The sequence below is a fragment of the Cotesia glomerata genome, linkage group LG7 (genome assembly GCF_020080835.1).
Source record: "Cotesia glomerata isolate CgM1 linkage group LG7, MPM_Cglom_v2.3, whole genome shotgun sequence".
Lineage (NCBI taxonomy): Eukaryota > Metazoa > Arthropoda > Insecta > Hymenoptera > Braconidae > Cotesia > Cotesia glomerata.
Genome location: NC_058164.1, coordinates 7,162,077 through 7,175,184, shown reverse-complemented (window position 1 = coordinate 7,175,184; position 13,108 = coordinate 7,162,077). Strand labels below are relative to the sequence as shown.

Here is a 13,108-nt window from a genome sequence, read left to right as displayed (position 1 = left end):
TAGTGATTATTTTTAAATTATTATACCGTTGTCATTATTTTTTAGTCACCTGTATTGATATAATATTTTTGACGAAAAAAATTAATAAGTGTAAATTGTAGTTTTGGTAATTTAAAAGAAAATATTTTATTAGAAAAGAATTACTTACATCGTTCATGTGCCAGGTACTTGATTAAATAATAAATTATCAAGAATGTCCGGTTTATTTTTTTTTTTTAGTTTTACAAACTAATCTCGAACGATTAGGCTGAGTTTAAATAAATATTTATACGAAACATTGTTAACACAAATCAGTTAATTGATGATTTTGTGTTAAATAATTTTATAAAATGCAAGTTGAGACTGATTGTAGATTTTAGTCGACAGTTTTATTGATTATAGAGATCCCAGAGTGAGACTGTACCGTCTTTGCCAGCTGCAGCCATTAGATTCTTATTGTTAAACGCTTGGACTTTTTCCTTTGAATAAATAATATCAAAAATATTAGATCTATGTTGATTAAGGACAGCAAGGGGCCGAAGCGTTTTCCACGAAAATATGCGGACTCGTCCGTCCCAACCGCCAGCAGCAAAAACTTTCGAGTCTGGTCGAGATGCAATTAAAGATGTCCCGCTATTTTTAAGAGTTATCGATGTCTTGTGGACCAGTTGGTTGCTTTTGTTCAGATCAAAAACCTGTAGATTTAAAAATTTTTTTTAAGTTAACATTGATAATTATTAAAAAATAATAACTATTACCTCTAATTTATCTGTTGGGTTACCGATAATACCTCGCATCCAATAGTTATCAAAATTAATAGTCATCGGGCAAGAGTCGGTATTCAACCAACTGACAATTACGCGGTCCTTGATGTTCCACGCTGCAATGTCACCACTTTCGTACGCAATAAGTATAATATTATTTTCAAGTGAGCAATTTTTAATCGCCATAACTTCACCAAGAGGTTTGGGCACTTTAGATACCATTGGATCTAATTTATAAACAAATTCTTGAGTAGTCAAAGATAAGGCTCCGACCTGCGAGTTTGGTAGTGGAAGAAGAATTATATCATCAGTCAAAATCTGGTATCTGAAAAATATTTTATAATTTATTATTAATCAACGTTTGCTTCACAATACATTTATATTTATTATATGATACTAAAATTAATAAACATCTGTCGATTTTTTGAATTTTCATAAGAACTTAATTATTATGGAAAATTTCAATAAAAAAATTTCACATCTAAAAATAAAAAAAAAAAATACAAGTACAAATTTGTAAAAAATATATTTTTCTATATTTTATGTATAATAAAAACAAAAAAAAATTTTAGATGTCTGTCAACTTTAGTATCATTTATACTTATGATTAAAAGCATGTAATAATTAATTAAAAATTGAAAAAGTACTTGATATGAAATTATCATATTATTCTATTCTTCAACTGTTAAATTATTAGTCTCAATATTTTTCAAAAAAATGTTTTTATTTATAACAAATATTCAAAAATAATATAAGTATTTTTAAATTCAGAATTTAGAAAGCACCATTCGGCCATACTCGAAATGGAATGATAGATTTCGTAAATGAATATGAAAAAGCAAAATATTTTTTCAAAAACTTTCAACATCACTAAATATATTTAAAATATCATTAAATGTAGACGAATAATAGTTTAAATTAAAAAAAAATTGTGTAAACTTCAAGATCAATTAAGTAGGTTTAAACTATTTTTTACAACTGAAAAATCATTGGTTTAAGGATTCAAGATTTAGGAACATAATACAATTATTGATAAATTTTCAAAAATATTCTAAGCCACAAAACTAATTGAATAAATTATTGAAAGTGAATAAATAATAATTCAAATTAAAGATAATTAAGTGAACTTTAAAGTTCGGTATAACTCAATTAAATACAACATATGATATAACAAAATTTTCTTTAATTGTGCCATAAAACCGGCTACAATAGTTAGATTTCTAAAAAAATCTGAAAAACTTTCCGGGCTTTTTTTTTCAACAGTGAGAACTTAATTAATAAAAATTAAGTAAATAAATACCTGGAAAATCCGCAGTAATCGGTATCAATAGTCTTATCAAGTATCCAATTAGATCCATCAGCATTCCAAATGTCAACACAGCCGTCTTTTCTTTGAATAATCAAATACTCATCATCCAGTGTATGTAAAGCTAGACACTGTTTTTTAATAGCATTCAATTTACAAATTTCTCGATGTCTCTGAAAAAATAATTTTGTTATCAGTAACAGTTTAAAACTTGTAATTTTAATTATCTGCCTATAATTATAAATAATACTGAAATTAACAGATATCTAACATTTCATCATATTTATGTATTAATTTAAACTATTAATGAAGAAATTTAAGAAATTATACATGGAGAAATTTAAAAAAAATTACAAGTGAAAATTATATAAAATATTCTTTTTATCATAATTGATTTACTGATTTATTAAAAAAATTTCAAAAAGCTGTCAGATGTCAGTTGATTTCAGTATCATTAATTACAATAGTAATTGTACTGAAGAAATGAATAAATAATTACTTGAAGATCCCAAATATGAATATTTCCACTTTCAGCACCAGCGTAGAGGTGCTCAACGTAGGGAGAAATTCTAAAATCAAGACAGTGAACAGGACCCATGTCCCCACGTAAAACGTAAATTGGATCAGGTGGTAGTATTGCCATTTTACAATGCCTTATTTATTGTTATTAAAAACAATAAACAATTGGTGTCGGTAAAAATGCTGACGTTTAAAATTTTTGTAATTGCAATAACGGAGTAAAGACACTGTTGTTGTATTGTAAATTTAAATTTTATCGATAAATTTAATAGAAGACGGGAGGCACACAGCTACGACGTATCGAAAACAATCAGACTAGTTTATTATAGAATGAATTGATGATGTTTAAATCACAGGCTGCACCTCTGTGATGATTATCGAAAATCACAAACAAATCAGTTGAGACCGTTTACAAATAAAAACGGTTGTTTGTTTCAATTTCACATATTGTCTAAATAATTAATTGTTCAGACGCGCCGATGAACCTCCCGTCTTCCTTACTTTCGGCTTTCGGCCACCAACTACAACGCAAAAATGGATTTGTGTTCTCATTTCTTATTTTCAACATCTCAAAGGGTCGCTCAACCATGGAGAACCACTGCGCACACGTCTAGGGGCTTTTCGATTGTAAATTGACAGATAAATTCTCCCAAGCGGCACACTGACAACTTAATAACATCTGTTTGTGGATTCAAAGGGAATACACTATACTAAAAATTACTAGACCAAAGTGATACGATTATTATTATTATTTATTAGTCAACAAAATGTATTTAAATAATTAATTATTATTTAATAAACTTTAATTGGATTAATTAGATTATTTGGTTGCCACAGCTGTGGTGGTATCTTGAGTGATTTGTTTGTGTGTCTATATGTGAGATCTACAGTACGTTTTATGGTCCTAGTTGTTGGCGGTTGGCAGTGTTGAGGTGTTTTTGGTTGCGGGTCTGCCACCAGAGGCGTGACCGCTGTTATGCTTCCATCTAGTGGATGTTATTTTTATTTATTGAAAACTTTACTTACTGTAGTTCTTTCGCCCGGGAGTATTAAAATACACGGTTTAAGTGCGGGAAAGGAATCATTTTAAATAAAAGAATTCTATTTAGACTTTATTTAATTTTGATCAAAATTATTTAGTTGGTTTCAATTTATTATTCAAGTTGACAAAATATTAAAAAGCTTCAAAATATAAAATTGAGGTTTACAATGACGTGATCTTAGCAATCTAAGCTCTCGATGAGAAGTGCGTTACATAGTTTTTCCGAAGAGCTTCAAACTCCGTTCTTCTCCCACCATAACTTCCATACATACATCCACTCTAAGGAATACATAAGCACACACATTTTCTACTACATATAAATGATCCTTATATACTAACATGTATTTTCTCTATATCTATATATATTTATTTCAACCTATCGGCCTGAAAGTTAGACTTCCCCGAGAAAAAATATTTATATATAATTATATATATTTATATATAAATTGGTTATATATGATTGTATATGAAAAATGGCCAAATATAATCATATCTAATTATATATAACAATATTTAATTATATATTTATTACATCTAATTAATTATTGGGTTAATTTTATGGATAGAATATTTAATATGGTCCTACGCTATTCTGTGTAACCAATTAAAATGCAAAAAAAAATATCTAGATATAATTTTATAGCTACAACACCAGCGATCACCCATCCAACTATTAACCCTGCTCAATGCTGCCTAACTTTGGTGATTTCCGTGCGTCTTGAAGTGTCTGTCTGCTGTGCTGCTGTCTTAGATGATAATGATTCTATGATCTACATAATGTATCATATGAGTTTATCATAAATGGAATATAAAAATTGATTTTAATATATATTTAGATAGTCATCATTATTCATAATTTAATTATTTTACCGAATTTCATTATAATATAACACTTATTTAAATAATAAAATAAATAATGATTTTACTATTAGGTAGTAGAAGAGCAGACCAAAACATCTCATAGGAAATGTGACAAATTTTGTATTTCAGAATTATTTAAACGTAATTATAAACATCATTTTACACTTTTTGTGATTACCAAGAAAAAATTTTTATGTCTGTTAATTATATATAAGCATATATAATTATATATACTGATATATAATTATATATGGGACTATATACAATCTTGCATGGCTGTATATTGCTCCATATATAGTCATATATAATTATATATAACCTCATATACAATTCCATATATAATCATGTATGATTATATATAATTCTATATACTTATATATAATTGTATATGGAACTATATATAATCGTGCACGGTTGTATATTGCTCCATATATAGTGATATATAATTATATATGATTATATATAACCTCATATACAATTCCATATACAATCATGTATGATTATATATAATTATGTATGATCATATATAATTTTATATAATTATATATGTGATTCCATATATAATCATATATGATTATATACAATTATATAGAAACATTTTTTCTCGGGTCACTAATATATACTTTTAGCAATACAGTCATTATGTTTATTTAACTATTTTTATTAATTTAACAGACCCTTTTAAAATCTATTTATAATAAAAATTAACTTATAATTAACTTGAAATTAAATTACAATAAAAATTATAATAAACTATAACATGAAAATATATATATTATATTATTTATAATATGTTGGATTAATATTTGAGTTTGACTAATAACTTGAATTAAATATTATTTCTATTATTTTACAATCGGACTTTCTAATAAAATTATAAGTCAGTTTAATTATTATCATGTATAAAAGAATAGATATTATCGTTTAATTATAAATTAAACAATAATTAAATAATGATTTAATAATAAATTAATAGTAAATTAATTAAATAATAATTATTAATTATAAATTAAATACAAGATAATAATTATTAATTATTTTAACTTAATTTTGCTTAACTACAATATTATATAAAGTTAGATTTTAACAGTAAATGTTATTTAACAATCTTATTTTTGTTTAGTTACATATGGTTTTGTATTATTCTTTGTTACTTTAGAACAAGGTTCTATTGAATTTCACACGTGTCTTTTACGACTTTTCCTCATAGGGTTTTAAGTTCCATTTGGCGAGAAATAGTCCTTGAATTATTCAAGTACTTTTTATGGGTTTTGAAAATTTGGTTTTTTGAGAAATATGTTTTTTTATTTTATTTTATTTTCTTTTGTAAATAAAACAGAGTTAACTAAAAGATGTTTATTACAACTGGTAAGAGTAAAAGCATTAAATAAATGATTTGAATATTTACTTCGAATATAAAATTTAACTAATTTTAATCATTTAATATTTACTAATTTGAATATTTCATTTGAATTCGCGCTATTCGCGAAGGTGCATCACACATCAAAACATCAAAAAGTTATCTAAAAAAAGTTAGATGCCAACAATCTCCACTTTCAAAAAGTTGACAAATTTTCTACCGAAATGTATCCCTAATGTCCTTACAAGAAGTTATCTCAAAAAGTAACAAATTGATAACGTAAATATGTTATTTATTTACGTTAAAAAAATGTTAAGTAAAAATGATAACAAAATATAATATTTAAGATAACAGAAGATTCACTTTTAGAAAACAAAATGTTATCTTTTTGTTGCGAAAATGAATAAATTTTTGTTAATATTATAGTTGAAAAATGATAACTTTTAATTATAGAAAAGTTACCCAATAGATGAGTTTTAGTTGACGTTATTATTGAGGGATACTGTATATACGTTAAAAAATTTATGATACGAATATGAACAAATTGTACTGCAAAATTTGTATTAGACATAAATACTTATAGTTCAATTTTTTTATATTTTGTGTTACAAAATTTTTAACACAAAAACATAAAAAAATGAACCGCAAATATTTATATTTAATACAAATTCTACAATACAATTTGTTCATATGCATACCACAAATTTTTCACCCGTATTCAATCAGTTATAATACTGTTACAAATAAATACTAACAACATTTTACAAGACATTTAAAATTTTTAATGAACATAAAAAGTAGATAACTTTAATATTTACAAATCTGAATTTCTTTATCTTAATGTATTTGTTTGTTTTGTATTAACTTTTGTAATTTACTTAAGAAGGGTTTACATTTTTTTTCTCTCTCGCCCTCTATTGGACAAACGAAAGTATCTCTGTCATACTTGTACAACAAATGGAATCTTAAAACGCATTTTATGCATAAATAAATGAAAATTTTCCAAAAAAGCGCTTCGCTTTTCACTAAATAATTTAATTATCTATCGAAGAGCGAAGCGTTTTTTTTCGAAATTTTATCACATACATGAGAAAAACACGTTTGAAAATCAACTATCAACCGCTCTTAAAGTTAACTGAAATTGTTACCTTATAAATACCAAAAAGTTACTTGTGCCGCTTGGGGCTCTAGGAAAAACACTAGACACAAAAAGCGCGAAAATTCAAATTTCATAAATATTAATTTACTATAAATCAAAAAAATTTAAAGCTATTTTTAAAAATTTCACTACATACCTCATATTTTGTTTTAAATAAAGTACATTTAGTTATTTACCATAAATTTTTATTACAATAAAGTTAGCCGGCATTTAAAAATTTTTAGAATTTTTTTATTGAAAAAATCATTGCAAAAAAATTTTTTTTTTAATTTCATTTTTAAATTAATGTTATCGTTATTTGATCAACAATGATTGATTATTAAGTTAATGTTGTTATTTAAAAAATTTTAAAAACTGTGAGTGCAATTAAAAAAAATTTTGTAGTTCTAATTTGATAAATTAAACAAAATCAAAAAATAAAAAATGTCAGCTATTATTATCAAATTTTTCATATATCCCAAACGACACAAAAATTATTTTTGTTTATATGCTACTTTCTGTGTTATAATTCTACGAAGTTGAAATATTTGTTAGTAATATTTCTCAAAATCATAAAAATAAAAATTTATGACATTAAAGTTAACAGTCACTTGACAATTTTTTATTTTATTTAACAAATAAATTTGTTTTGAAAAATTACTTTTAAAAAAATTGCATTTTTAATTTTTTAAAATTTCTGCATGTCAATTTTTTTTTTCTAATTTATTTTTCAGTAATTTAATTCTTTCAAAAATTCAAAAAATGATCAAATATCTGCTACTTTAATTTTCATTAAAATTTTCATTTTTTATACTTGTGTAAATTACAAGTAACAACTCTATTAAAAATAATAATAATTTTTATTGTCTAAAAATTAAATTTCTCAAAATTTTATAACTTGGCATAATTTATATTTAAAATTTCAAAAAATTCGACTATCGATTATTTATTTCGATTGTAAATAAAATTTAAGAAAATACTAGAAATTTGAATAGCGCGCTACGCGCGCGCCTAAATTTTAACCAATAATGAATCGTGGCCCGTTTTTTGTGAGTTTCGACCTTTGACTAACTTCAAGACTATCATCATGTATTTTAATTTAGAAGATTATTTTCATGAACACAAGACTTAAAAGAAAAGATAAGTAAAATTTCTTCATTTCCAACCCAGTCTTGATGCATTTTCTCATTGAACCCGCACATAATACCTTACTCATCAGTCTTAATACATGTATATATATATATATATTTAGTACCTGCATACATTTATACCACAAAATCAACGTTGAGTACTGAGTGTAACCTCAAGTTTTAATTTTTTACACAAGCTAGTTATTAAATTTTTTTAGTACTAAATAAATAGTCTATATACTCCCAACAAAAAAGCCTCTCAACAACAACAATCAACCAAATAACGCTATCCAAAAAAAATAATGAGATGCGTAATTGTAATGCAAGTAAGATGAATTAGTAATGCTGCCATCGACTGGTTATTTTAAATCGATTACTTGTCCATTTTATGACAACGGTTCTTGTGATAGACCCTATTGTCACTTTAAGCACCTACGTCGAGGTAATATCAACTATTACTACTATATTAATAACCAAAAAAATAAATAAAACCCACCCGACTAATCATTTTGTTTTACGTCAGAAGATGCCTCATCAATATCAGCATCATTGGTACCCAGTGTGTCTGTGGATTCACAGTCAGAGAGGAATCAAAAAAGAGGAGCCGCCACCAGCACCACCACCACTGCCACAATAAACTCTAGCACAACCGCTTTACAATTAAGTAGCGCTATTTCTGCAACTGATTCTCAGACAATCCAGCAGCTTGTTACTGAAGCGGTCACTAAAGTTTTAGCAGACCAGAATGTCACCAACAAGGAGCAAGTATCAGAGACAATAGTATCAAAAGTAGTGGAGGGTCTCAAGCCGACTTTGACGGTAGGAAAACACGTTGGGGTACCGCAGCTGATATCAAAACCGCCGTGTGTTTACAATCCTACTCCGATAGCCGAATTAAAGAAACGTCATATAGCAGTGCCGGTTTATATGCCCACCAGAGAAAGTAAAGTCGCTGTTAAAAGAAAAACCTCCGACGATGGAGTTAAACCATGGCTAAGTTGTCTACCTGATTCGATAAAAACAAAACCCTCTGAAATAACATACAAACCTACGGCTATTAATACAATAAATGCACTTAATGATAGTAATAAAAATAAATCTTTTGACAATTGTTATGTACCGACAGCTAAAGGCGATTCCTCGACGCTTAACTATGATGATCGTTCCAGTGATTACATTGTCAGTTCTAAGAGCAAAAAAGAAGCTTACTGTCCGAAGCCGAAGAAGCGGAGGGAAGAATATGTTCCTAAGATGGTTAAAGCTCCTCTTAAATCATTGGAACAGCTCGATGATTGCGCGATGGATGACTTCGAGCCGGAGTTTAGTATGCTGGATGGGATATTGGTGTCTTCTAGTACCAATTCTCATCAACTAGACTATAATCCTATGAAGAGTTACTATACGGTCGAGCCTAAGTTTTCAGATGACGAAAATGAGGATCTTGGTGCGAGTGATACTGCTAGTGGTAGAGTAGTAGATATTTCAACCAAAGAAGTACAAAAATCATCGAATAAGACTATTTGTAAAGATAAAACAGTTGTTATTGAAAATAATATAAAAGATAAATTGGACGAGTTAAATAGTAAAGATGATAATAAGGATGATGATGGTAATAATGAAGAATCACGTAAAGATTGTGATGGAAAAAAAGTTGTTAATAAAAAAGATGATGAAAGAAGCAAAGAGCGTAGTAGTCATAGTAAAAGTAGCAGTAGAAGTAAGAGTAATAGTAGTAGTAGTAAAACTAGTAGTAGTAAGAGTAGTAAGGACAGGAATGATAAGAAAGATGATAAAAAAAGTTCGAGTTCGAGTTCGAGTGACCGGCATAGATCCTCGAGTAAGCGCAGTGACAAATCTAAGGACAGTAAGGAGAAGAGTTCTTCTAGGAGCAAAGATAAGTCAAGATCGCATCGCGATCGTGATCGTGAGAAGAGTTCGAGTTCGAAGGAGAATTACAGGCATCACAAGTCTAGTAGACATAAACACGAGTCTTCCAAGTCTGGAGATAAAAAGTCCAGTAAAAGCAATAGTAAAAATAATGACGCGGATAATCACAAAAAAAATGAAGCTGATAAAAAAATGGACATTGACTCAGACAACGATGTTAATACCGGTGAATTTGAGTATGCTGGTTTTATTAATGAAGACGAGTTGATGGAAACAAGCGACTCTGATCATGACGTCGAGGAGGAATGTCTTAAAATTTTTCAGGTAATTTTTATTTTATTTATTTAGTTGTTTGCTTATTGATATTTTTTATTTTTGTTATTAAAAATATGATTTATTATTTTTAGGAGTATCAGGAAAGTGATCATCCCAAAGGAGTCACAAGTAAAAGTGATCCAAAACCAGATATTGAAGTCGAAGCTGAGGATGTCGGAAAAAAACGGGTCGCTCATGCCCTGGCTGCAAGTACCGTTGCCCGAAGTCACCTACCAAGCCAACCATTAAAACGATTGCCCAATCCTCAGCAACGAATGTATGAGCGCTGGAAACTGACCCGTGAAGCTACGTCTGATAAAACTAAACCTCAGGTTACAGGTGACAAGGACGTCTTCAGTTCTGTGGGAGAAAAGCCACATGTTAATGGCACTGGTAAGATGTTTGTTTAATAAATTCTTGTAAGTATTGGGTATTGATTAACAATAATAATTATGTTAATAATAATTTACAGGTCGTGTAAGAATAGCGCCAGTACCTTACGCAAAATCTTTGGAGCAAGCTAAGAAAAAAGTGCTAGAATCTGTAGCTAAAGTACCTGCGGAACCTAAAACAGTAGCTCAGACTCGCAAAGGCACACGTGTCGCTCATATTCCACAGACAGTAAGTATTACACAATAAATATATAAATATAAATTTATTACAAAATTTAATAGCTGTAATGAAATTTTTTTAATATTATTTTTAATTGAATTATTTAAATCAGCATAAAATATTATTTCATAACATTGCAAACATTTTTTAAATTTCTAGGTGCCTCAACTGATTCGTTCAGAGCCGCTGCAAGTGACGACCCAGAAATTTCCCCTTAATATTCGTCAGTATTACGTGAATCTTATGCATGATATTTGTATACAAATATATACGAGTGGTGAGGACGCAGCACAACGTGCATTACGTGAGGAGCTGAACTGTCACAATCGTTGTAAAGCCTTAACGGTTTACAAAAGTTCTTGTATGGTAGCTGCGCACAGGTTGAGAAAGGAAGTAGAACAAAATACGTGTGCTGGCGACGATGATTCGATGCCATCGGGCAGTGGAACTGTTTCGCATGATGCCGTACTTGCTGGTAAAAGTAAAGGGTCGTGGAGTGTTGTTAAATCCAAAAAAGTAATTACTGATTTTAAGGGATCTGCGCTTTATAATGTCCTAAAAAAGTGGATTATGAATGAACAACAGCTTAGAGACAATGGGTTTCCACGATCTCATCCTGATAAGACTAAGGTAATTCTAAAGTTGTTCATTTATTTTATCAATTATAAATAATAAATTATAATTTTTTTTTTATTTATGTTTTAGGGAAGAGCTAAAATTTATACAATAAATACACGCAATCAATCGATTGTATCTAAAGTGCCTAATGAAAGATATTGCAGTCGCTGCAATAAGCCTTATATGGTAGATAAATTTGGGTTTGCAGTACAAAAACAAAATTGTATTTACCATTGGGGACGTAAGTTTACCATCCGCGGTGAGGGGAAATACAGTTGTTGTCAACAATATGGTTCGGCAACTGGTTGTGCTGATGCTCAAAACCACGTCTGGGATAAAGTTGACTATGAAAATTTGCGCGGCTATGTTCAAACTTTACCCAGAGGTAATAATTTAATTTTTGTATTAAAATGTTTTTTATGTTTATGTGAATAATTTTTAAATATTTTTCTTTAGATATTTCAGATGAAAATCAGGGAGTTTATGCACTCGATTGTGAAATGTGTTACACGACACAAGGTCTAGAGTTGACTCGAGTAACCGTTATTAACGATGACTGTAAAACTATATACGAAACACTGGTTAAGCCTGATAATCGTATCATTGATTATAATACAAGGTAATTTTGGTCCTGATTTTTTTCAAATACTCTGAGAAGTTTATCAAGTTATTAAATTTTATTGTGTGTTAAAGATTAGTGATGATTTTTATTTTTAAAGTTATTACTTTGTTTGTTTAGATTCTCTGGAATAACGGAAGAAAACATGGTAGGAGTAACTACAACAATTCTCGACGTACAAGCTACGTTACTATCAATGTTTTCCGAGAAAACAATACTTATCGGCCACAGTTTAGAGAGTGATTTTAAAGCTCTTAAACTTATTCACAATACTGTTGTAGATACTAGTGTCGTATTTCCACACAAAAATGGTTATCCTCAGAAACGTGCTCTGAAGAACTTATGCTCTGAGTATCTTCGTAAGATAATCCAAAATGACGGTAAGTTATTCAATGAAAAAGAAAAAAGACGTATTATATCTAATTTTCAATCAAGATTTAATTATTTATTATTACCCTTTTACAGTCGGAGGTCATGACTCCAGTGAAGACGCGATAGCTTGTATGGAACTCATGCAATGGAAAGTTAAAGAAGACGCTAAATTACTCTAAAAATAAAAAAGTTTTCAAATAAATAAAAATAAAAAGAAAATGGACAAGTGAAAATAAATAATTGAATTTAAAACAAACAACAAAAGATAATATCGTGGATTTGATAAATAAGAGTTTATGTATAATGTATTATTTAAACTGCCGCACGTATTATAATTACCTGTATAAATATGTAATATACGCATTGAATCATCATTCATCTCGTGAACAAAACCGACATAATAACAAAAATAGACTGTTTATGGGATAGACAGCACGTAATATTTAAATTTTATATTATGTAAGTTTTAATATAATCATTATTATTACTTTTAATAATACGATTTTTTTTTTTTATTAATTTATCAGTGTTAATACACAATATTTATCAAGTAAATTAATTCGAAAGGTTGATATAATTATTAATT

The 13,108-nt window shown here is 28.3% G+C and overlaps 2 protein-coding genes across 3 annotated transcripts; one reads left to right on the top strand and one right to left on the bottom strand.

Annotated features, from left to right (window-relative positions):
* Positions 1-101: 101 nt before the first annotated feature.
* On the bottom strand, positions 102-3,106 carry LOC123268635 (guanine nucleotide-binding protein subunit beta-like protein 1). The gene is made up of 4 exons (XM_044733887.1): positions 2,549-3,106; positions 2,044-2,222; positions 738-1,068; positions 102-674 (listed from the first exon to the last, which is right to left on the bottom strand). The coding sequence occupies exons 1-4, from the start codon at positions 2,690-2,692 to the stop codon at positions 369-371; spliced, it is 960 nt and encodes a 319-aa protein (XP_044589822.1). The 5' UTR covers positions 2,693-3,106; the 3' UTR covers positions 102-368.
* A 5,038-nt stretch (positions 3,107-8,144) lies between these two features.
* Positions 8,145-12,952, top strand: LOC123268750 (RNA exonuclease 1 homolog). 2 transcript variants are annotated; one of them, XM_044734102.1, is made up of 9 exons: positions 8,145-8,541; positions 8,626-10,310; positions 10,394-10,694; positions 10,774-10,922; positions 11,073-11,543; positions 11,619-11,916; positions 11,988-12,150; positions 12,271-12,530; positions 12,616-12,952. In XM_044734102.1, exons 1-9 carry the CDS (start codon positions 8,442-8,444, stop codon positions 12,699-12,701), a joined length of 3,513 nt encoding a protein of 1,170 aa, XP_044590037.1. In that variant the 5' UTR covers positions 8,145-8,441; the 3' UTR covers positions 12,702-12,952. The 2 variants fall into 2 exon arrangements, with proteins under 2 accessions (XP_044590037.1, XP_044590036.1); XM_044734101.1 differs by having other exon boundaries at positions 8,623-10,310.
* Positions 12,953-13,108: the final 156 nt, after the last annotated feature.